Source organism: Hydractinia symbiolongicarpus, chromosome 7, assembly GCF_029227915.1.
Source record: "Hydractinia symbiolongicarpus strain clone_291-10 chromosome 7, HSymV2.1, whole genome shotgun sequence".
Taxonomy (NCBI): Eukaryota; Metazoa; Cnidaria; class Hydrozoa; order Anthoathecata; family Hydractiniidae; genus Hydractinia; species Hydractinia symbiolongicarpus.
Genome location: NC_079881.1, coordinates 8,983,536 through 9,009,985, shown reverse-complemented (window position 1 = coordinate 9,009,985; position 26,450 = coordinate 8,983,536). Strand labels below are relative to the sequence as shown.

The 26,450-nt window shown below is 31.8% G+C and overlaps 1 protein-coding gene and 1 long non-coding RNA gene across 2 annotated transcripts; one reads left to right on the top strand and one right to left on the bottom strand.

The window, feature by feature from the left end:
- Positions 1–1,060: 1,060 nt before the first annotated feature.
- Positions 1,061–21,507, top strand: LOC130649145 (xylosyltransferase 1-like). Its single transcript, XM_057455371.1, has 9 exons — positions 1,061–1,392; positions 4,860–5,222; positions 6,923–7,125; positions 7,321–7,401; positions 9,120–9,336; positions 18,547–18,723; positions 18,928–19,377; positions 19,532–19,685; positions 20,246–21,507. The coding sequence occupies exons 1-9, from the start codon at positions 1,180–1,182 to the stop codon at positions 20,752–20,754; spliced, it is 2,367 nt and encodes a 788-aa protein (XP_057311354.1). The 5' UTR covers positions 1,061–1,179; the 3' UTR covers positions 20,755–21,507.
- Positions 21,508–23,224: 1,717 nt separating this feature from the next.
- LOC130649148 (uncharacterized) lies at positions 23,225–25,498 on the bottom strand. Its single transcript, XR_008983008.1, has 2 exons — positions 25,307–25,498; positions 23,225–23,560 (listed from the first exon to the last, which is right to left on the bottom strand). It is a non-coding gene; the product is annotated as an uncharacterized LOC130649148 (long non-coding RNA).
- Positions 25,499–26,450: the final 952 nt, after the last annotated feature.

The following is a 26,450-nucleotide window of genomic DNA, read 5'->3' as shown; positions in this document are numbered from 1 at the left end:
TAAGAATCATCTGTTTTTAACAATAGCACAGAATTCTATTTCAGGTTAAACTCTTAATAAAAATCTTTTATTTCTTCGCGACTTCCAACAGCACGAAGCTAATCTGTTTCAGCCAATTGCCCCATCTTTATTTTGCGACAGTAATTATGCTATTTGTAGGAGTTCGAATTGAAATGAGTTCAACTTGACCTTTATATAAAAAAGTCAGTAAAATTTATAACTATCTGTTTGATTTTTGAGTTCGGTTTGGAAAAAAAACTTTAATCAGTCGGCAAAAAGTGACTGCCAAAATTTATATGTTAAATAGTGATTAATTTTGTATTTGATATGTGCTACCGTTTATAATACAGTGGAATCTCTCTATCTCCATTTCGCAAGGGACTACAAAATTTGTTTTAAAGTGAGATTTTGGGCTAACAAAGCTTAGAGGTATAAGTCATCAAAAAGCATATCCAGCTTTCATGCTTCTTTATCTTTAAAACTGTCAAACAAAAAATAAGAAATACATTGATTGAAAGATTCCCTTATGTCTTGTTGCTAAGAGATTCTAATCTCCCATTTTCGCACAGACTTTCAAAGTTAGGATGCACTTGTTTATCTCATCTCATCTTGGCGTTGCTTTCTAGAACACGTAGCCAAAAAATTATTCTGACGCCTAAATTGTGTAAGAAGTACCGCCGTTTTTGAATGCCGCTTTCTAAAAACAGGGCTCGCGATTTTCGACCACTATTTTTAGAAAGCGCCGTCGCAATAGTCTTGGACCACAATTTACAGAAATGGTGGTTGCGCAAGAAATTGAAACAAAATTGGACTACGCATTGTTGACCCGCCTCTCGCTTTATAGATAGCCGTAGGATGTACTGACTAAAAAATTTTGCCGGCTATATTTTATACCATTATTTTTTGTCGTTCGTTCGGTGAATGCAATAATGTTTCGGAAGTTTGGAATGTCTTAATTATTTCAAGTTTCTCTAACAGCATCTTCTAAGCGCACACTAATTCGCCCCTTGTGTGTGATAAAATATACACTATGGTGGTGCTGGTGATTGTCGTACCCGCCGCGCACGTGGTAAATTTATTTCGGACTGGCTTGGAAACGGTTGCTTTTAAATTCTGATTGAACAATACACGTTGCTAAAAATATGCTAGATACCAGTCCGCTTCGCAAAGATTTTCAAAATGGCGCTAAGGTTTGGAATAACGCAGACTATATTGTCAATAGCACTGCTCATTGTTTTAGTGCAGATACTTACAATGTATCATTTTTCGACAAGATACCAGTATCAAATAGATGATAGAGCTCGTAGGAAAATATATGATGATAGCGATTATTCTAAATTTGAAGATAATGAAATCCTTCCTGTTTCAGTCTTGCAGAAAGAAAGTTTTACAGTAAGTATAGCTAGCTATATACGTATTATGCTACTGCACTGGATTGGATATTGCTATCCAACTACTATTATCTACTAAAGAATTTGTATAAAATTATGTCAGTCAGGAACTAAATTCAAATACACTAGCATACTGTCTATATTATCTTGGTTACTCATTGGACAAACACCTGTCATGGGATAAAAATACAAATATACTGCTAAGTGAATTGAATAGAGCCTCAGGCATTCTTGCAAACGTGAGACACTATGTACAATACCCAACTCTCATAAGTATCTACTATACCCTATATAATTCACATATAACTTATGGATACCAGATCTGGGACCAAATTAACACCATGCTAAAATAATTGCTCTGCAGAATAAGGTCCTGCGTATCTTGCATTATAAAACTAACAGAGATAAATACAACCCTCTTTATAAGCAAGCTGGTGTACGAAAGTTGAATGATTATATTTCTCTGGTTAATTGTCTCCTGGCTTTTGACCAACGTCGCAACTCTCTACCTAACATATTTCATGACTTCTTCACACAAGGGTAACAATCATTCACATAAGCTATTTTCCTGCCAGAACTGCATCAGTTGTTGTGGATTCTATCTTGTTTTTGTTAAACAAGTTTTCTGACTCTTGACATATAATAAAACTTAATTCTTTTTCAGATTGTCCTTTGAGAATGCCTAGCTACATTCGCCATAAAACAGCAAATATGGCCGTCATCAAAAATATGTTGTGTTCGCGTCCTCTGACCGACTCCCTTTTGGTAATAAAAACCCGAGTTGGTAAGTCGGAAAAAAACCGGGAAAAAATTTCGCGAGATATTGTTCAAAAATATTTTTTTTTTTTGCCAGAACTAATTTATGCACAATTGACAAAAACTTGCAAAAATTAATTTCGGTAAAAATTAATTCCTTTGGGCACTCCTGTGGCTACTGACAGTGCACAGGGCCGCGAAAAATGGTCTACAAACGATGTCGAGTGGCGCTATACTGTCTTGGCCCTGGGAATGAATTTGCTTGCTCCGATCTGAAAATCCCAGGAAATATAATATTTTTGCGGGGTCTTCAGGACGCGAACACAACGTATTTTTGTTGGTGGCCTATGCTCAGGTGGGCTTTTGGCCCAGTTCGACGTTCAAAAAAAAACAATTTCGCCAAAAAAAGGCCACTTCCATTTTAAAGATTATAAAATAAACATAAAAGTACATATTAGCAGGTACCAAAAAAATAAGTATGGTGTTATTCTGCCGCAGTATAAATATGTTCATTTGTTCATTTATTGTTAGACCTTTTTGAATGTTAACAATTTTTCTGTTAAGCCCTTTTGGCTTTAGCAATTACGAGACAGGCAAAATATCGTTACAAATTTAAATGAATAATGTTAATCAGAAGTTATATATCTTTTTAAAAATATAACCACTTATCTGTTCAGTCATCGTCATTGAATAATATAAATATTATCATGTCATGAACAAGCAAGTTTATTCTAGACTACGTTTCGACAGCTACAGCTGTCATCGATGGGCAATGATCGTAATCATCTTTGGCTATTTATTATTTGAAGAGATAATTAGAGGATCGAAATTAACCAATCAGATAACAGCAATTAAAGTAATTAACTTTTTCACGGAACCAGATAGAAGCAATAAATTGATTAAAAACTTTCCTTTTTCTAAAAGTTCGCTTTATGTTACGTTTCTTTTTCTAAAAATTCGCTTTTCGTTACATTTGTCCGGAACCATTTTTTGCACGTTTTTTCCTCAATGTTCACTTTAGAAGCGAACTTTTAGAAAAAAGAAAGATTTTAATCAATTTATTGCTTCTATCTGGGTCCGTGAAAAATTTAATTACTTTAATTGCTGTGATCTGATTGGTTAATTTCGATCCTCTAATTATCTCTTCAAATAATAAATAGCCAAAGATGATTACGATCATTGCCCATCGATGACAGCTGTAGCTGTCGAAACGTAGTCTAGAATAAACTCGCCTGTTCATGACATGATAATATTTATATTATTCAAAGAAGTTATCCTCTTCATTAGATAATAGTTTAAATGATGTTGGACTTATATTATAGACCTTAAAAAGTTAGCCAACAAGTCTTTCTAAATTTTTTAAAAAGCTCTTTTCGTTCTCAAGATATTCACATTTAAATAATTTCAAATTTAATTATGCTGCATGAATTATAATGTCACATTTCAGTAATAGCAAATTTGGATATTTTCTTTCATCAGTAAATTTAGAACTGTTAAGAAGTGTGCATTCAAACTTTATCAATGCACAGATATTATAAAGGTTAATTGATTAACATAAATTTTTTTGCCATCGTGACACTTGCTTGCTCGTCCCATGCCTCTTATTTTTTTGCTGACAACTCAATAACACAGGATCTGCAACTCGGGATCGATTTAATAATTTTTCCATAGAAAGAAATGGGCTGTATAAAACAATCTTAAAACTAAACTATTATTTTTATATTTGTCAATTTATTCTATAGACGTTAAAATTTTAGCAAAAAAATTTTCTGAATAAAATTTGTGGTCTTTTAGATATATACACAGTCCCAGAGATTTGTCAAAAATATCAATATATATGGTAGATATAATACATGTGTTAAAAATATTTTTGATTAATGGATAGGTTCAGACTCTTTTTGTTTGCTAACATTGAATAATATTATTTTTAGAACTACGAGCTAGAATCGTTTATCTGAAATATACTTGATATTTTTAGTTTTTCTGCTATGCGATGAATGCACCCTTAAAATAATTTACGGATGTTTTTGGTGTGTGAATTATAGCACAGCAAAACAAATTATGGCATATGCATCCATAGTGAGGCCTGGATTATGTGAAAAACTTCTTTTTACTGCCAGTTTAAGAGAAATAAAGGAATAGAAATAAGGTTAAAAAAATTCCTTTACAAACACCAATCAATCGATTCCACAAACTGAACGCACTTTCTTTTGGTTTTTTAGCATAAAGTTTATTAAAGTTCATTGCTGAAAAGTACATATTTGTTTTAAAATTCCTTAACAACATAGAATAAACAAGTGTGTATTTGTGATTCAAGGGTCAGCATGTTATATTCTCCTTTTTCTCTGGGGTTTAAATTAAACATTTACCTCGACTAATATCTTATGCAGACATGTTATTCTTCCTATTCATTGCAACTTTGACTTTGTTTTTCTTAGAACAGCAAAGTTAATTTTTAGGGTCTGAAATAACTTAATATGTGGATAATATACGATTCTACGTAACAGATTAAAATGGATTAAAGTGGTTTTTCTTTGTATAAACAAACATTATAAAGAAGTTCTCTCAACGTACAGAAATTATAGGATGGCATAAAAAAGTTGTCCATGAATTAATAGTTGCAGGGCTGTAAAATTAGTGTAGTCAAACAAAACAGACTAATAACTTCGTCAACCTTAAGCTTAATAACGTTTCTTAAACTTGTACTTATAGATGAGGTACATGGATGCAACAAGGAAACCATTGTATACAGCAGCTGTTAAATGTGACATAAAACATAAAGATGCAAAGTCAGCATTAAAAAGAGCAAAAACACAACAATGTAAAGATGAGATTTATAAGACTTCTTGTTTGGGAGAAGCAAACACTCTTTACTGGACAAATATTACAAGATTTTGCCCTGTTGATCGGAGTAAAGGCAGACCGTCACATAGCATAGAAACTAAGGCTGGATATGGACCACCAATTAGGATATTGTATGCCATGGTTGTACATGGTAGAGCATTTCGTCAAGTCAAGAGATTGTTTAAAGCATTGTTTCATACAAATCATTATTTTTATTTCCATGTTGATTCAGTAAGTAAACAATAATTTTCTTTCATTTTTGGTACCAAAAATCAGGTATATTTTATATTTATTGATTTCTTCTTTAGGTACTGCTTTCCTCCTCTATAGGGTGGTTTCTACTGCTAAAAGATATTGTACTAGTGTACAATTATATTTATTAGCAGTGGAAACTAACCCTTAATTACATCATTAAAGATGTTTAAGGGGACCAAAAATTTTCGAATATGATATATATCAAATATATTGATAACAAACATGAGAATACTGGCTATAATTCTTAAACTGTGAAATAAAATTGTGTAAAATTATGTGTTTTCTCAAAAATAGATATATTTACTATCAAATAGTGCTATTTTTGTCTTTCTGAGTTTTTGCACAAAGTTACTTATCAATAAATGATAGGAAATAAATATTTTTGATGTCAATCTACAATTATACTAAACAAGGTGAATCAATAACGTTACTTTAGGACCACCATTGGTAAGGCCTCTGGAAGTTGATTCTTTGTTTGTAAAGTAGTTACCTGGTTAAACAGAAGTTTAAATTTTTATGTGTTTCATAACAAAAATTAGCTACTTTCGCTAAAATGGTTATAATACAAGTAAAAAACAAGACAGATTATTGTTGTAACACCCTCCTGCGTTATATATATGTTTAAAATTACACTAGCTAAACTGTAATACAGCAAGACTTTAGTCGATAATATTTAGAAAAAATAATTAAAACAAAATGAATATGCTTGTCGTTACACCCTCCTCTGTTATGAATTTAAAAAAAAATGATTTATCACTGCTAAAGACCTTAAAATTGTCAACTAAACCATAGTCCGTAAAAAGAATTTGCACTTAAATTTAGACTACATATAAAAATGTGCAAAAACGTTAAATTTTTTTTTTTATTATTATAAGTAGGAGAAGAATAACTTTGTATAAATTTTGAAACAGTGCAGGTATAACTTGCTGTATAACTTTCAAATTAATACAAGTATACTCTGTACAACTTTCAAATCAACACCAGAAAATTTCTTGTTGCATAACTTTTAAAAACAAGTTTTTTAGCATGCAATTATTTTTATCTTTTGACCTGGAGAACTAGTTACATATTATTAAGTGAGACAAATTATTATTATTATTATTCCTTCACGACTAAAAAGTATACACTGCGTGCGTTATGTTGTTGTAACAACCTCCTCCGTTGTTTTTTTATTATTTTTTTATTGCTCCGACCATATACATTCTCAATAAAATTATTTTTATCTCGCTAACCGACCGACCGTAAGCTACTATCGACTTCCCCTGTAGAACAACTAATTAAGTTGGAGTCGCCTAAGACAATTTGCACAAAATCAAAGATGCATTTTTGAATTCAGATTTTTTTTCTCCTTTTTATTTAAATGAATACATCCTCCTGTAGGGAGTTTGATTATTTTTTCAGACACACATTTTTTAAAAATAATTGACTTTTTACACTCGATTCAAAAAAAAAAAACAGACACTGAGAGCTCAGGATGTCCAGAACCTTACCATTTTAGTTTTGTCTTCATAAATACTTGTACCTTTGCCTAAAACATAGAAGTTTATCGTGCAAAAATTATTTTTAAGATATCAGGATTAATCTTCCTAAACAAATTAAATTTAAAAAAAGAATATCCTTCCCCTAATATTATGTGACTGGTTCACTTCACTTATTGTTTGCACATTTTATCATAGCGTTCTGACTACTTGTATCAGGAAGTTACACAGTTTGCTGCACAATTTGAAAACTGTGCAGTTGCTCCATGGAGAATGGCAACTATATGGGGTGGTGCGAGTTTGTTGAAAATGTTACTTCGAATGATGAAAGATGTGTTAGAAATAAAACAGTGGAAATGGGATTTTTTTATTAACTTGAGTGCATCTGATTATCCTGTTCAGTAAGTACTTTATACTTTACTTGAAGAATGTATGTTGGAAATTGTGCAGTATCCTCAAATTTAAGAATTTAGTGTTTAACACTAATTTTTTTATCTTTATCTATTATAGATGTTTTTTTCTTGTGAAATCTCATATTTTGAGTGAAGATAATAAAATTTCTTTCTAGATATGTAACAATGTTTTTATGTGTTTAGAACAAATGAAAAATTATCCTCATTTTTGAGAGCACACCGTGAAGAAAATTTTTTAAAACCTCATGGTGGAAGTGTTGAGAGGTATTTTGTTTCTTTTCATTTTTTCATTTTTTACAAACATGAAACTTCAAAAGAACTTTCTACAGCAGTTATTAGAATTGCTTGGTATATTCTATAGAAATTTGGGCATACATATAAAGGGGATTCACTACACTAAACGTAACTAGTATAGTTAGGCTGAAATATAATGACTTATAAAGATCTAGGGAAAAAACAGTTTAAAGGTGATTGTGAATTTTAGGCTCTGTTGTTAAAAAAAATTTGCCCTTCATTATTTAAGTTAGGGATAGTCTCAAAATGTTCGTACATAGTTTGTATAATTCGTATCAGAAACTTCGTATCATTTTAATACAAAGTTTTTCGTATCATCAAAATTACAACTTTGTATCATTTAAAATAAAGTTTGTATGTAGTTCGTATCATTTGAAAGAAGTTCATATCAAAATTTGCTTATACGAAGTTCATTTATTAGCTATAATTGGACTATTATCTATGGACTTTATATTGAAATTTTTTCAACAATTATAAACTTTGTTTCGTTGTACGAACTTTTATTTTAATTGGACTTATTATCTAAGGTCTTTAGGGATCGTTTCCATGGCATTGTAGAAAGCGATAAGATCGCTGTGGAACGTAAAATCATGAAATCTTTGTTTTGAAAAATTCATTTTGTATATAGAAAACCAAAAGATCACCGTATATGGTTTCAAAATCATAAAAACGGGATCGTAGAAAGCAAAAAGTTCGCCGTAGATTGTTTAAAAATCATGAAAACAGGATCGTAGAAAGCATATTTGTGTAGATTGAACCTATGAATACGCAATTTTGCTAGTTTTTTCAAAGAAGTCAACCCTGTATATTTTACTTCTTTTGTTTCTGGTTTCGTACTGAAACAATTATATTGAAATAATTACTCTGGTACTTTTGAAGTTCGTTTCAAGATCGTATAGCAATTTGCTTTGTTCAAAGTTTGTATCCTTTCTTTTCTTATGATAAAAAAACTTCGTTTAAATTCGTATCATGTATTAAAAAGTTTGTATAAACTTTGTTTATATTTTTTATTCTAAACGAAACACTTCATGTGACATTCATTTAACGTATCGAAGTACTTCGTAGCGTTTGTTTAATTATATGAAAAAACATACAAGCATTTTGAGACGATCCCTTACCAAATTTTCTAAACCCTCATTTTTGTGATTTTTGTTGTTGTTCAATACAAAAAATTAAGATTAGTTTTTTAAGAAAGGTGAAGAAAAGAATATGAATCAAATAACTAAGCATAATTGGTACTCTGAAGTCCTGTTTAATTGTCTGTCAGAATAAGTCAGGCTATTAGTTATCATTTTGTTATCCCTACTGCCCTATATTATATACTATTATCATATACTAACTTCAGGTCTTGGACATTTTGCAAACATAGTAAAAAATGAAGAATTACTCATGACTATATCAATCACTCCTTTTTGACAATTAGAGCCAAGTGCCATCATTAATTTTAGGGACTAGGTGATGATCGAATTTACCAAAATTTGAAACAATATCATTTAGGTTTGTTTGATAAAAAGCATTGGACTCAGAAAGTAAACAAAAAATGTTAATAATAATAATTGAAATAAAAAAGAATAACAAATACTAAACACAAATTAGGACAACATTTCCAAGAATTGTGTTCTTAACAACTATATACATGTCTTTAATGATCACAGTTGGTCTATTTCAACCATATATTTCTTTCATAGGTTTGTCAAGAAACAAGGCATAGCTAGAACATTTTATGAATGTGACGAACACATGTGGCGGCTTGGTGATCGTACCTTACCAGATACAATTGATTTTGATGGAGGGAGTGATTGGATTGGTCTAAACAGGAAGTTTGTCACATATGTTACATATAGTACTGATACCTTAGTCCTTGGATTGAAGCATTTGTATGGATATGCTCTTTTACCCGCAGAGGTAAGCTGTTTTGTGAACGTGATTATAGGTCATGATTAAGAGCTATTTTTTGTAAGATTTAGGGAATGCTTAATAAGAGAAGGAGGTATTTCAAAATTACTAGATTTTTTCTTACTTAAAGGAGAACTAATGAAAAAAACTTAATATATGTTCTAAATATATGTTCTTACATATCACGATAACAAATGGCATAAATTTTTAAGTATTTAAATTTTATTAAGTTCAAATTTCGTCTGCAAAAGGCCATGATTACATTACCAGTCGCCACCATTCGTTCGTACATATTTTGTTGATTTGTGAAGTCAGACGGGGCGCATAGCTCAACCAGGACTTGTGAGAATGCACTCACTTCTTGGTGTTCCAAGAGAGATAATTTATCGCGAGGTATGAGCAATAAGACAAGTTAAATTCCAGTAGAACAACATTGTAGAAAAAATGATTTTCAACAATTTAATAACATGCGAAAGTAGGTAAATAAAGAAAAACTTTGAGACTATTTGTGTTTCGTTTTGCCATTACTTCCAATACACTTCGTTGCGCAAAATTATTTGAAGTTTCTTTTTCAAGTTGAGCATGTTAAATGAAGCAACTGTTGTTTTTCAAGATATTTTGATACAGAAATAACACAAAAAAAAATTCATAATAAAGTTGAGTACACGTAATATTTATTTTTTCTAAGTGATAATTTATGTCTAAAACTCCAAAAACTATATATAACGCAGCGCTTAAAATAAATATTTGATCACTGCCGGTCATACTGACCGTCGGAGATCCAAAATGGCCAGTCAAATTGAATTTTTCGGCGGTCAAAAATAGATGTGATTCCTTGCGAAACGGTTTTAATCACGAAATTTGATATTTATTACACTTTGATGTTTTAAATTGTTCTTATGCCTCCCTGATGAAATACAAGTTCCATTGATCTACCTTCACGTTGTTGTACTTCGTCAGTGAATACACAATGAACGATAATTAGTCAACTTTGCTTCCCTCGCGCTCATAAAAGCAAGCTGCCTGGGAACTAGGTTGCACATGTTAGTGTTGCATTCGGCACTGTCAACGTAAAACACGAGGATACCGCAGTTGCGTCGGCAAAAAAATTGCTGGCGTTATTTTGTTGTGAAATTTGAATGAGTGCCATGATGAAAAACGGTCGGTGTTTTTATGAAGAACGTAAGGTATAGAGAACATTAAAGTCGGCCCCTTTCCTTAATGCTGACACTCCTATGCTCGGCTGGTGCATTACACTGAGACTCGAACGAAATACGGAAGACCATTTGGAACCATGCCACAAGTCAGTCTGACCTTCATCGTCATCGTCACAGAGAATACTGCGAGAAGAGTAAGCACCCCTGCAAGTTAAATATAACCAGAACATGGGAGAGGTTGGGTGTCCTGTACCTTAATACAGCTTTCGGACGAATGTTCTCGTAATGTAATACCAAAGAAAAACATGTTGAATAAAGTTTAAAAAATCTTTTTAAAAGGGGAAAGAGAAATCAAATATGTTTAGTAGTAATAATCGAAAAAAAAAATGTATATCGTATTAGAAAGAAGTCCAGAAATTCTGTCTTCCACACGACACAGCAGGCAATAAGTCAGCCCTGCCCTCGGTTTTGTGAAAAGAGATGTTCTGCGAAGACTCTAACAATTGAATCTTCTGTACAGTTTTGCTTCATGCTAAGCTGTGCCCGTGACAAGCATTTTCAAACCATGCCACCGGCAACTTCTGCGATATACAACCTAATGAATTCATCTCGAAACATAAAAAGCCAGTAACATTCGAAAAGAACAACAGTTGTTATTCCGCAATGTAACGTATTTAATTTCTAAAAATAATTCATTTTTAAAAGCGCTTGTTTTTCATTCAAATTCAGAACTTTAAGTCATTTTTTTCTTTGATTTTTAGTATAGTAAATAATTACTTTATACAAACATTACAGACATTCCAGGTGCGCATTATTGAAGTGACTAAAGTGTTTTTGGTGCGTGATTGAAAACGCTGCTCCATTGTCTATATGAAAAAATGTGTATGAATTGATGGTAAATAAATGTGAAGCGAGATATTTAGATTATTATCTATTCTTAATAGTAGATAAATAATTTTTTTTGCGAAGCAAGGAATCGATCGCCGGTCAGTCTGACCGCTCATAACGTGATCCTGACGGTCAATTAACAAAATTCGGCGGTCAGTGACTGTTGACCGGCCGTTATTTTAAGCGCTGTAAGGATGAAACATTATTTTATTCTGATAAAGACATTTATTTCAAAATATGATAAATAAAATTACTCTTAGATAATCACAGGGGGCACTTTTTCATATGGATTCTAATGTAGATCATGAAATTTATTCTTACTTTAAGGCCTAAATTTAATTTTCCCATATTCAAGAATGAAGGAATTTGAATAGCATTGGGTAAAATGCTTTTGTATAAAAAAACAAACAAGCTTTGCGTTCTTTGGCATTTTTAATTGTTCGAACATCCATAAAATCTTAAGCGCTAATCATTATGACAAAACAAAATTTCCAGAAAATTGCTTGTTGTTACAGAAAATGGCTTGTAACAATATAATGTATAAAAAAGTATTATTTATAGAATCTATTTTATATATTACAGTTACATAAGATTCCTGTCTTGAAAAAAACCTCTTTTAACTACGTTGTGTCACTGTTAAATTTTTATTCCAATCAATTAGTTTGTGTTGTTGTATGTAGGATGTATTCATATGCGCTTTTTCTGTTAGAATATTTTGTTTTGAAATCTGTGGCAAAGCTAGATTAAACGTCTTATGCATACTTTTGGTTGATACAACTATTCTTACCACATGCATGATGCTAGTGTGTCATCGATAGCACATATAAAATGCTCAAATTATGGAAAATGTAATGTGGATTTTGGTACTGCACAAATATAAATTCGGAAATGTCCTTATGTTTTCCACTTTTACATGGTGGTCCAGTGATTATAAATGTTCCACACTATTTTATGAAACAAAGTGAATATATTCTGCAAATATGAGGACCAACAAATCTTTTTTTCACACTGAGACTCTGTTGTAGACTTAGCATGTACGATGTTTTCATGTCCATAATGTGTCCAAAAATACTTTGTGTTCCCTTTAAATTTAATATTTTGTTTATTTTTTTCTAAGGTGCAAAAAAATAGAAATAGTTATCCGTAGCCATCCATAGCCTTATAAAAATGACTACTTTTTTGCTGCCATGGTCACTATTTTGTAGCGGTCCTGTGATTATAAATAGTTCACACCATTTTATGAAACAATGTGAAAATATTCTGCAAATATGAGGACCAAGGAAGCATATCAAAATTCTGCTAGTACTAATCTGAACAAATCTTGCTTTTGTACTGTGTGTTAAGTATTTTAGGCTGTATGACCTTATACAAACTTATTTTAAATTCGTTGTTTGTTTGTGAAAGTTATTTTGTTAATTAAAATTTTGCAATATAATTAGTCCTTTCCAGTTGGTTAAGTTACAGAATTTGTTACGATAAACAATATTTTTGTCATTTATGTATTTTATTAAACCCTACTATTATAGTTTTTTTTACTTATACTCTTTAAAAGGCTACTTTTTGATATTAAAACTTACATTTCTAATAAGTGAAAAGTTTGTTTTGTTGCCTAATATTTTGGTCTTTGGCCAGCTTTATTTTACCAGCATGTTTATATGTGGCCAGTATTTTATAATCTAGAATGCAAAATAGAAAAAACATAGCAACCTGTCTTCAATGCATTGTCTATACAATTGTTACTTCCATTTTTGGGAAGCAAAAAGCACATCCTTCACACTGAGGAAATTAGAAAAATTGATCAAATTTGAATTCGGGAAAGACTTTGGCCTCACATATCAATTCTTATGAAATTAAAAACAAGTTGAAAGTCAATCAAGTTAAAAAAAAAACCAAAAAGTTGTTTTTCCTTTTCGTAGAGGACATCTTTTATCTCTGTCTATTTAATCTTTGAAACCACGTTTGAATTTTTTTTTTTTTTTTTTTTTTTTTTTTTTTGATATCCAAAATATCAGTGTTTCACCCTTGTTTCTTTTTACACGTTTTTTAAGCAACACTGGTCAGGCTAAAAATTTGGAAAGTTAAAGCTGCCTGTAAAATAGAGTCTAGTAAAAGAAGTTTGAGTATGATGCTTAGGAACTTCTAGCAAATGAGGCTGATATAAAAGAATGGTGTTGCTTATAAATTTTTTTGTAATGAAATGTAATCATAATACTACTATTATTGTGGTCATTAATTTGCTGTAGTCCAGTGATTATAAATATTTCACACCATTTTATGAAAGAAAGTGAATATATTCTGCAAATATGAGGACCAACAAATTTTTTAAGCTACTTTGGTATTTTCCAGAGAGGTGAAGCTTAATAAAAATTTCAGGAACCCTTTCCAAACTGCCTAATGTTTAAAAGTAATAATATTTGAAGTACTTTTTCACTTATGATTATATAGTTCATGCACCACTCTTATGTGTTTTACATTAACGCAATGGTGATAAAAGAACCAAATTATGAAGTATTGTTTTTATGCATTTCTTTTCATGTAAATTTGTTTGATAAGTGTATGTGATACACAAGTTCTTACTGATGATTATATAGTTCATGCACCACTCTTATGTGTTTTACATTAAACACAATGGTGATAAATGAACCGAAATTATGAAGTATTGTTTCATACATTTCTTTTCATGTAAAGTCTTTAAATAATGAGTGTATGTGGTATTGTAAAATTGTTTGATACACAAGTTGTTACTGATGATTAAATAGTTCATCCACCACTCTTACATATTTTACATTAAACACAATGGTGATAAATGAATCAAAATTATGAAGTATTGTTTTCATGTATTTCTTTTCATGTAAAATGTTTTGATAAGTGTATGTGATATTGTTAAATTGTTTGATTCACAAATTGTTACTGATATACTCTCTTTCCATATAGAATCTTTCGATAAGTGTATGTATATTGTTAAAGTATTTAATACAAAAGTTGAAAACGATGATTGTATAGTTCATGCACCACAGTTACATATTTTGCATTAAATAAAATAGTGATAAATAAACCAAAATTGTAAAGTTAGTTATTACACAAAAAACCGTTAAGAACCTCATAGTTTCAGGCTGAAATAAAAATTTTGCCTTAAGCGACTGGAGGCTTGAAAAAAATGGTGAGGCTATACAACCATTATTGTTGTCACTATTTGGATGTGGTCCTATGATTATATACGTTTCACACCATTTTATGAAACAAAGTGAATATATTCTGCAAATATGAGGACTGACAAATCTTTTAAACTTCTTATCATAGTAATTTTGTGGTATTTCTCAAGGGAAGTGAAGTAATTAGTGAAGTAAAGTATATAGTCATTCTAGTTTTGTGTTATACTAACTTTTGGAAAAGTTTTAGAACGCCTAAGAAATTCTGACACTGATAAAATATTTAAACTGGGAAATTAGTTGACTGGTTTTTATCTACACAAGATCGAGTCTTTCAATGAGTGTGTGTGGTATTGTTAAAGTGTTTGATACACAAGTTGTTACTGATGATTATAAAGTTCATGCACCACTCTTACATGTTTTACATTAAATACAATGGTGATAAATGAACCGAATTATGAAGTATTGTTTTTATACATTTCTTTTCATGTAAAGTCTTTAAATGAGTGTATGTGGTTTTGTTAAATTGTTTGATACACAAGTTATTACTGATGATTATATAGTTCATGCACCACTCTTACATGTTTTACATTAAACAAAATGGTGATAAATGAACCAAAATTATGAAGTATTGTTTTCATGTATTTCTTTTCATGTAAAGTCGTTTGATGAGTTATGTGATATTGTTAAATTATTTGATTCACAAGTTGTTACTGATGATTATAAAGTTCATGCACCACTCTTACATGTTTTAAACTAAACAAAATGGTGATAAATGAACCAAAATTATGAAGTATTGTTTTCATGCATTTCTTTCCATGTAATATCTTTTGATTAGTATATGTGGTATTGTTAAATTATTTGATACACAAGTTGTTACTGATGATTATAAAGTTCATGCACCACTCTTACATGTTTTACATTGAACATAATGGTGATATATGAACCAAAATTATGAAGTATTGTTTTCATGTAAAGTCTTTAAATGAGTGTATGTGGTATTGTTAAATTGTTTGATACACAAGTTGTTACTGATGATTATATAGTTCATGCACCACTCTTACATGTTTTACATTAAACAAATTGGTGATAAATGAACCGAAATTATGAAGTATTGTTTTCATGTAAAGTCTTTAAATGAGTGTATGTGGTATTGTTAAATTGTTTGATACACAAGTTGTTACTGATGATTATATAGTTCATGCACCACTCTTACATGTTTTACATTAAACAAATTGGTGATAAATGAACCGAAATTATGAAGTATTGTTTTCATGCATTTCTTTTCATCTAAAGTCTTTAATTGAGTGTATGTGATATTGTTCAAGTGTTTGATACACAAGTTGTTACTGATGATTATATAGTTCATGCACCACTCTTACATGTTTTAAACTAAACAAATTGGTGATAAATGAACCGAAATTATGAAGTATTGTGTTTATACACTCTTTCCATATAGAATCTTTCGATAAGTGTATGTATATTGTTAAAATATTTAATACAAAAGTTGAAAACGATGATTGTATAGTTCATGCACCACAGTTACATATTTTGCATTAAATAAAATAGTGATAAATAAACCAAAATTGTAAAGTTAGTTATTACACAAAAAACCGTTAAGAACCTCATAGTTTCAGGCTGAAGTAAAAATTTTGCCTTAAGCGACTGGAGGCTTGAAAAAAATGGTGAGGCTATGCAACCATTATTGTTGTCACTATTTGGATGTGGTCCTATGATTATATACGTTTCACACCATTTTATGAAACAAAGTGAATATATTCTGCAAATATGAGGACTGACAAATCTTTTAAACTTCTTATCATAGTAATTTTGTGGTATTTCTCAAGGGAAGTGAAGTAATTAGTGAAGTAAAGTATATAGTCATTCTAGTTTTGTGTTATACTAACTTTTGGAAAAGTTTTAGAACGCCTAAGAAATTCTGACACTGATAAAATATTTAAACTGGGAAATTAGTTGACTGGTTTTTATCTACACAAGATCGAGTCTTTCAATGAGTGTGTGTGGTATTGTTAAAGTGTTTGATACACAAGTTGTTACTGATGATTATAAAGTTCATGCACCACTCTTACATGTTTTACATTAAATACAATGGTGATAAATGAACCGAATTATGAAGTATTGTTTTTATACATTTCTTTTCATGTAAAGTCTTTAAATGAGTGTATGTGGTATTGTTAAATTGTTTGATAAACAAGTTATTACTGATGATTATATAGTTCATGCACCACTCTTACATGTTTTACATTAAACAAAATGGTGATAAATGAACCAAAATTATGAAGTATTGTTTTCATGTATTTCTTTTCATGTAAAGTCGTTTGATGAGTTATGTGATATTGTTAAATTATTTGATTCACAAGTTGTTACTGATGATTATAAAGTTCATGCACCACTCTTACATGTTTTAAACTAAACAAAATGGTGATAAATGAACCAAAATTATGAAGTATTGTTTTCATGCATTTCTTTCCATGTAATATCTTTTGATTAGTATATGTGGTATTGTTAAATTATTTGATACACAAGTTGTTACTGATGATTATAAAGTTCATGCACCACTCTTACATGTTTTACATTGAACATAATGGTGATATATGAACCAAAATTATGAAGTATTGTTTTCAGGTAAAGTCTTTAAATGAGTGTATGTGGTATTGTTAAATTGTTTGATACACAAGTTGTTACTGATGATTATATAGTTCATGCACCACTCTTACATGTTTTAAACTAAACAAATTGGTGATAAATGAACCGAAATTATGAAGTATTGTGTTTATACACTCTTTCCATATAGAATCTTTCGATAAGTGTATGTATATTGTTAAAATATTTAATACAAAAGTTGAAAACGATGATTGTATAGTTCATGCACCACAGTTACATATTTTGCATTAAATAAAATAGTGATAAATAAACCAAAATTGTAAAGTTAGTTATTACACAAAAAACCGTTAAGAACCTCATAGTTTCAGGCTGAAGTAAAAATTTTGCCTTAAGCGACTGGACGCTTGAAAAAAATGGTGAGGCTATACAACCATTATTGTTGTCACTATTTGGATGTGGTCCTATGATTATATACGTTTCACACCATTTTATGAAACAAAGTGAATATATTCTGCAAATATGAGGACTGACAAATCTTTTAAACTTCTTATCATAGTAATTTTGTGGTATTTCTCAAGGGAAGTGAAGTAATTAGTGAAGTAAAGTATATAGTCATTCTAGTTTTGTGTTATACTAACTTTTGGAAAAGTTTTAGAACGCCTAAGAAATTCTGACACTGATAAAATATTTAAACTGGGAAATTAGTTGACTGGTTTTTATCTACACAAGATCGAGTCTTTCAATGAATGTGTGTGATATTGTTAAATTGTTTGATACACAAGTTGTTACTGATGATTATATAGTTCATGCACCACTCTTACATGTTTTACATTAAACAAAATGGTGGTAAATAAACCGGAATTATAACGGAAATACTATACAAAGAAACTCTTTGGACACCTGGTAGCAAATTTCAAACTGAAATCAAAATTTTGCCTTGAACTGTAGGGTAAATAAAATATGGTGTTGCTTAATATGTAATCACTATACAACCATTATTGTTGTCACTATTTGGCTATGGTCCAGTGATTATAAATATTTCACACCATTTTATGAAACAAAGTGAATATATTCTGCAAATATGAGGGCCGACAAATCTTTCAAACTTCTTATCATAGTTGTAGTTTAATAAAAATTTCACTTTGGTATTGTTAAATTGTTTGATACACAAGTTATTACTGATGATTATAAAGTTCATGCACCACTCTTACATGTTTTACATTAAACAAAATGGTGATAAATGAACCAAAATTATGAAGTATATATAATCTAACTTGCCGCAGATTATGGGAATGGTTTTCGGCCCATGTTTGTTATTTAGATCTGGTTGGTTATAGCATTTTAATTATGTTTTGTTGAATGAGCTTGATTTTATTATTTTTTTCGAATTCTTTTTTTAGTCGTTTTTCCACTCTGTGTTGAGGAACAGCGCCTTGTGTGAAACATACGCTAAGGGTAACTTACGTTTGACAAACTGGAAACGCAAGCTGGGATGCCGATGTCAATACAAACATATAGTAGATTGGTGTGGTTGCTCACCGAATGACTTCAAACCCGAAGACCTGGTCAGGTTACAGGTACCCGAATTATTACTTTATATATTACGAACTGTATTGCTTTGGAAAAGTGTGGGTAAAATTGCAGTTGCAAAATGTTCACTTATTGTAATTATGATTTTTCTATGATTCGGTATTCCGAACTCAAATTATCCCTCAATTTACCTAGGTTTCTTTCTTAAATATATTAATTTTTAATCTTGAAAGGTTGTCTTGCTTTCTTAGAGTCAAACTATAAACCATTTCGCTCGGAAATTTGAACCCATCGTCAACAACGAGATCATCAACCTACTCGACCATTGGCTATATGGAAAACCTAAAAACAACGCGGGTTTACATCAGTACTGGGAAAATTTTTATCACCATAAAAGTGACAAGATTGAAAAGTTTGATATTTTTATGACGTTCTTTCAATCATTCGGACGGATAGCTTCTAAAGCGCTCTCCATCTTCGGTGGCTGTCGTTACACTCCCATATGGAAAGCCAAGGAAGCTACATATTACACGAAGGAGGATCACCTTGAAGGCGTCCTTACATTATTCGAAGCTAAAGTAGCTACTGATGAAATTAAGAGAGAATTTCTTACGTTAGAAACACATTTTAAACCGAAGAATATGTCCAAGTTGTTTAACGCTAATATGCCAGCTCCTAAAAATCGACTGAAAGGACTCGAGGTAAATCATTCATTTATTTATTCACCCATCCATTCGCTCGTTCGTTCATTCATTCATTCAATCTTTCATTTATTCATTAATTCATTCATTCATTTTATAAACGCGTTTTTTCTCTGTTCTTATTTCTTATCGCCCATTTTGTCTTTTTGCTCAGATTGGCACCTCGTGGGATCAGAAGGAAAGAATATTTCGTAACATCGCTGGCTTGATTGGTCCAAATGATAATCCAACCTTAGTGCATAGGTGGGTACATGGCGAAGAATTTCATGTGAGAATTGTTTGGCAAGATCCGCTAAATGTGATAGCAGGTTGGTTATTAATGTCTTACTTGATTAATCCATTTGCTTAACTCATTTGTTAAATTATTTTCTTCCTATAGGAAATTAATTCTCGCTAATTTCGCGAGTTTTTGTCAATTTTTGCTAAAATTATTGGGAAACTTGCTATTCGCGAAATTCGCGAAAATAAGTTGCTGCGAAATTTATGTTTTTCCTCAAAAATGGGAAAATTCTCACAAAGGACTACTTTCAGGAGATTAAATTTCGCGAATTTTACTTTCAATCTATTAAAACATCCGAGAAGTTATATCAAGTCAGAGATTTATGTGGTGGTCATACGCTAACTCCTATAGAAGTTTTTTGATAATTGCCCCAGTAGAGTATCTTATTGTAGCGCCTTTATACTTCACAAGCTAGTATTTCAAAATTTCTGCGAAATACCTAAATTCCATAGCTGGTCCATTCTTCTCTAGATTTACATCTCTAGATCCCACTTATCCACCGCTGAAATTTAATTATCTTAAATTACTCATACAACAGTTCACCTATATTTTGAAGTTCGCTATATTTGTATTTATATTTACTGTCAGGTATGTACCAGATGAAAGTTGAGAAAAACTGGGTTATATCCTTCCACAAGCCAACATTCAATAAGCCGTTGCGACCTGGAACCTGGGTTGTCAAACTTGTTTACAACGATGATGTCGTCTTAGGCGAAGTTAAATTTTTGGTCATACCCGAAGCTTACTTTGGCGGGAAATCAGCAACGCTTGAGTATGTGGTTGCAAATAACAACGGCCCTCCCGCAGGACTTTATTCCAGTGACTTTGTGATTGAGTTCGACCGGGAGGCAAATGACACTAAAGAACGTGTGAAGGAGTTTAGTGAAAACTCCTCCACATTGGGCTCGCATTTAGATGATTGGGTAGATAAACATGTTCTCCGTCACTGGAATTTAAAAGCGACATGTGCGACAGTTGAAGGTCAGTTTAGAAAATGCGGTGGAGTAACATCTTGTCGCGATACTGACTGGAGTTCCAGATCACCGGATCCGAAATCGGAGGTAGGAAATATAAACAAAGATGGTAGACTTAGGTGATGCTTACAGTAAATCTAAATACGATGATTTTTAGCGATGAGATTTGGATGGGTAGAATTTTTTTTTCCTTTCAAAGTGTTAAAAACGAAATTTTATATAGAAAGCTGTTCCTTAGCAAAAATTAAAAGTAATATTAAGTGAGACTACTACAGAGATTTTTCGCGGCGCTTATTTTTGTGGTGTTTTTATAATTCACGAAATGTGTTGAATTTGACTCAACTACGCAATTCAGTTTTACAGCAGTAGTGATGTCTAAGATATCAAAGAAAAAAACTTTTTCTAATTTTATTTAACTGTTCTATGTTTGAAACATAGTTGGTCCCGCATTGAGTAAACCACAGGTTTGCCCTTTCTTAAAAATAGTTTCGTGTTTCTGTAGCACGACGTTTTTCTTACATTTGGATTATACACACGATGCACAAATTCGGAAAAAAAATAGGAGAATATTTCAAGTTACGTTTTCTTATTTATATTTGCATTTACATATATGTACCCCTACGTCCGACGTCGGACTTTTCAGTTAGTTTTTTCGCAACACTCTATCCCATGTTTGATACTTATGTGTAATGTGAAGATTTTAACCACTTCAATTTTTAGGCGGATTTTATGATTAGATGTATTTTATAAATATAATTTATTTATATGTTATAGTGATAATACTATATTTTAAATATTAATATGCAGTAAATAATATAGAGAAATTTATACATATTTTATTATATCTATTTAAGAAAAAAAAATTATGCTATTGTACTCTGTGTTTCTTTTTTTTATTATTTGTTTCTCAGTTTTTAATTTTGTACTCTTGGGTCTCCAATAACAAAGGGGGTGAAAAAAGGAGTGAAATATTATGTTATGTTTGATCTATTTAAGAAACCTCGTCTTGAATGGTTTAATCATAACATAATATTCTTAAAGCAATGATAAGCGGTCCTTGAATCAATTTGCTGCTTTTTATATCAAAAAAGAATAAAAAATTCGTTCTGGCTGGAAATAAATCCTAAAATTAATAGTGCGGAAAGAAACACTAATGGAGACTCGAGCGTAGGTGTTAACGCAAATATTAACTGTGGACCACGTCTTATTAATAGGGATGTGTGATGCAAATGTACGCGAAAGGAAATATAATAAATGAATTTCTGATTCTGTTAGCATTGTTATGACCTTTTATTTTAAAATTAGATCTTGAATTAATATTCACAACGTGACGTTGACGTTGACGTGGATGAACATACGCAAGAAATTTTCATATAACTTCTTCATGTACGGGCGTATGGTCCAAGTTTCAGCTGTGCGAGAAACGTTTATAACAGACTTTTAAAGACGGTGACCAGGATGTATTCACAACGTGACGTTGACGTGGATGAACATACGCAAGAAATTTTCATATAACTTCTTCATGTACGGGCGTATGGTCCAAGTTTCAGCTGTTACAGACTGTTATTACAGACTTTTAAAGACGGTGAACAGGATGTCAAGACCTTCTAAAACATTAGCAAAGTATCCAGTAAAAGTCAAAATCTCGGTAATTTCTTCTGTTGTCAGGAATTTTCAAAGTATTGGTAAAATATCCGAAAAAAATAATGGAGAATATTACATTCTATAATTTTTCGCAAATAATTTCTGTGATTTTCTTCGCGGCTCCTTTTATCAATACGAATGTAAGTACCTAAATTTTAAATTTTCAGTGTCACCCAAGGTTCCAGTAGATGTAAAATTTGGGTTGAAAATAGCTGTCAAATCAGGGAAATGCCGGGAATACTAGTCAAAGAATTTTAAGTGAATGTCAAGGAAGACAAGAAAGTAAGGAGTTACGGTTTCATTCTCAGGCGTTTTTGTTCGCTTGTTAGCACGAAGTAATATATAATATTTCTTCGTGTATCTTAAGAAAAGTTGCGGTGCAACCATTTGAAACACAACAAAACACGGTTATTATTTTAGACACTCATCCCTCTCTAAGTTCAAAACTTACTGCGCCACGGTTTACCTATGCATGCTCCGTATACACTGGCGTTCGGAAAAAATGTTGCTAAATATTTGGCAAAGTTGGAAACTATATATTTATTAAGGTGTAGTGAAAAGGACAACTAATTTTGAATTTCGCCGCCACAAGTTAATACGTAGATTGTTTGCATTTTACACTTGTCAAATTTCACAGGACTTAGATTACTTGGTTAAACAATACTCTTGAAAGATTTTAATTGTTGATGTCAACGACATTGCTTTTCCTAAATTTCGCGACGTTCGTGCTGCACGACATTGATTATTGGTACCGTGTCGGCGCGTCAGAGTATGCTACTGGGAAATTTTAAACGCCTTTCCACCTGGCGTACAAGCGCACTGTGTTGGCCAGAGTATTGACCATTTAACCCTTTTGCCAGTGTTTAAAAAATGACAGAAAAACTGCCTTTATTTCATTAATTTTAGCCACAATCTGCGAAAGGACGTAAACTCCTCAAACAAGAAATCATTAGACTGTACTCTTAAATTTTATGACATGTATATCACAAAGTACATTAGTTAGCCAAGCTTCGATTGGCAATTTATTTTTGGTCCAGGAAAGCAGAATTTTTGACATCCAGAATGATCACTCAGACAAATTTCCTGACATATTGTTTTTCTCTCACAAATGCTTTCATGAAGGTCAACTGCTGGAATACCTGTCGCTGTAACTGCGCCATTTTCTTGTATTGTTTCTTGTGTTGTTGCTATGTCACCGTTTTCATCCAATGAAAGCGATGATGTTACAAATATTACCAGGATCAGACACAAAAACTGAACGGCAGCCATTTTGATTGGTATGGCACTAAAATCAAGAGAGAAACATGGTGTTCAATAAAGTTTCATTTCCTCTCAAGTGGAATAAAATCGCTTCGATCTCTGTTGACAGGCTTTACATTAATTCTAAGAACTTTGACTGGGGCAAAGTTTCGGTCAAAAAGTTGACCAAGATGCCCCTATTTTTATATATTTGCTTGTTTTCCCCTCTTTTTGTATATTGTGTTTTTGTCTTTTCTGCTTTTTTCTTTTTCTTTATTTTTGACGGAGACTTGACCGAAGTTTCGCAAATCCTTTTCCGCAAAAAACAATTTGGGATTTTTGTATACTGTTTACACGATATCCTTAAAGTGAAACTCACTCCGATCTCAATTCCACTTCTTTTTCAAAGACAGAGGTGAATTTTCGCGGCTAGTGTAAGGACTTCATAAACACACAGTTGTAAAACTTTGGCGAAGTGAATGGTTTTGCGCATGTGCTGTTATTATACGGTCGGTGTAAAAGATGGCTGCTACCTGAAATTTTACTTAGTTTCGCGTGAAATGAAACTTCGTGTAAGGGCTGCCTGCAGCTGATACATGTAAAGTCACATACTTACGATCCTAGCTCTTAATACGAACTTTTTTTCTCATTTTACTGTTTTTGTGTGTATTATTTGCCAAAAGTATTTTAAAATCTATTTTTACTGAACATTTACCTCCTAATCAAAAGTAAACATGAAATTACTAGTGTAAATACATGATTTTTGTTTGTTTATATTATACTTCATATATTTCTTTTTCTGTTTTTGATGTTACTTGTTTTTATAAGAACACTGCTCTGGAAGCATTTTTTTAAAAAATTTTTCTTATAAAGTCTGAAAATACATTGTTTTTTTTTTGGGAGATAAGCCATTGAAAAAAGCCGTGTGAAATCTTTTGAACTCGTTTCGAATTTTTCTTTTGTATAGTTGGTTTTTATAAAATACACTAATACTAAAAATCCACTTCAATGTAGGCGCATCTCATCCTCATCCCCAGAGTTTTTTTTCTTTTTGATATAAGAGAAGACGTAATCTCTCATATCAAAAAAGGCAAAAAACCCTCGGGACGAGGGGGAGCGCATCTGAGAATTGTGGAAAAAGTTTCAACATTGAACTTTTTATTATCTTTTCATCATTCTACTCACTGTAATTCTCTTGGGTGCCAAAAAAATCACTGCCTTGCCTAACGCCCCCCGTCAACCACCCCTCTTTCTGAATTCGCAATTTTTAAATTTTCTTTCAACTTTTTTCCACGTTTATTCTTAACCCCCATGTATTGATTTATTGAGACGAGCAAAGTATTTATTCGTTTGAAAGACAATCAAAAAATAGAATCAAGAAATGTTCTACTGCAATAAATATATCTATATAACTATAAATATATTTCCTTCAAAATATCCATGGTTTTTTATTTCCCAATTATTCAAATCACCGCAACCCTCAAATTGTTAATTTTCAATACGTCTTTCAACCAACAATCCGCCTTATCCCAACCACCCCCAACATGATGAAGAACGATGTTGCTGTGACACATCATTCAATTTCAAACACCCTCCCAACTCTTTCACCCCTCCCCAAGTTAATAATTTTCAATAAATTTTTCCCCCTCTTCTCCTCTCTTCATCGCACTTTATTTGTTACTTCAAAGGAAAGGTTTTTTTTCACTCTGAATCAAGTTAGCTACAGAACAATTCCATTTCGTACAAAGTATCCTCTGCAGCCGATCACAACACAATAAATATACCTACAAACCTTTTTTATTTTCTGAACTGGAAGTTTGGATTGTTCTTCAGGTTCCTTCTGTATGTTAAGTTTAAACTTTTTCGGAACAAAAACGTTATATATTGACTCTTTTAATTATTGTACCAACTTCGGTTTCATACTTCATTATAATTCGTGTTCATTGGGAAAGGCAATTAATGTAAAGGAAACACGATGTAGATGGATATCCTTTTGAAGTTGCTGTGTCATCGGAGTGGAACATAGACAAACCCTGCCGGGGTATATGCTTCTTCTTACATTACGTTATGTTATAAACATTCTTGTCGCATTCTAAGAAATTTTAATAGGAGAAATTCATACATCAAATCTTGCATACACTGAAGCTTACATAAACTAAACCTTGAATACACTGAACCTTGGATACACTGAACCTTACAAACATTGAATCTTGCATACACTGAAGCTTGCTACACTAAAGCTTGCATAAACCCAGCCTTGCATTCACTGAAACTTGCATACACTGATACCATTATGCGGCCATAATACCATCACATCATTATATGCGGTCGTTACATCATTATATGCTATCCTTATATTATTATATATTTTTTTTCGCTTGCATTCATCAAATCTAGCATACACTGAACATCTGCTCCAAATTCACCCATATTTGACTTAAATTTCTTTTATCAACAAAAACAGAGTATTTGTTGGTTGTCAATCACTAAAGGTTTTTCAGGATTTCACTTCCACCCCCCTTCCCCCTTCCCCCGATAAAAACACAATGCAGGTGCGGGTGGAGTTTCTCGTTTACTGAGTAAATTCTGCAAAACAATGTGATTGTGCTAGAGTTACCAATCAATTTTCTTTTAAAGTAATCACGCTTTAAAAAGAGTGATGTTGTCTAAAAAACGGTCTAAATTGAGTAATTTTTCATCCTTGTCCCCACAGTCTCTTGACCCATAAGCCCACCCTCGTTCCCAAGGATTTTTGCCTTTTTGACATAAGAGAACACGGCAAGAAATTGATCTTTAATTTAGCGAAATAACTCAAGCTTCTGTTGCCGCCTAATCACAAAAACTTGAGAGTGATCACACTCAGAAATAAAACGCATCGGTCTAAAATACTTGTTAAAGTATTTTATGGGTGCGTGACCATAGCATGGTCTTTATAA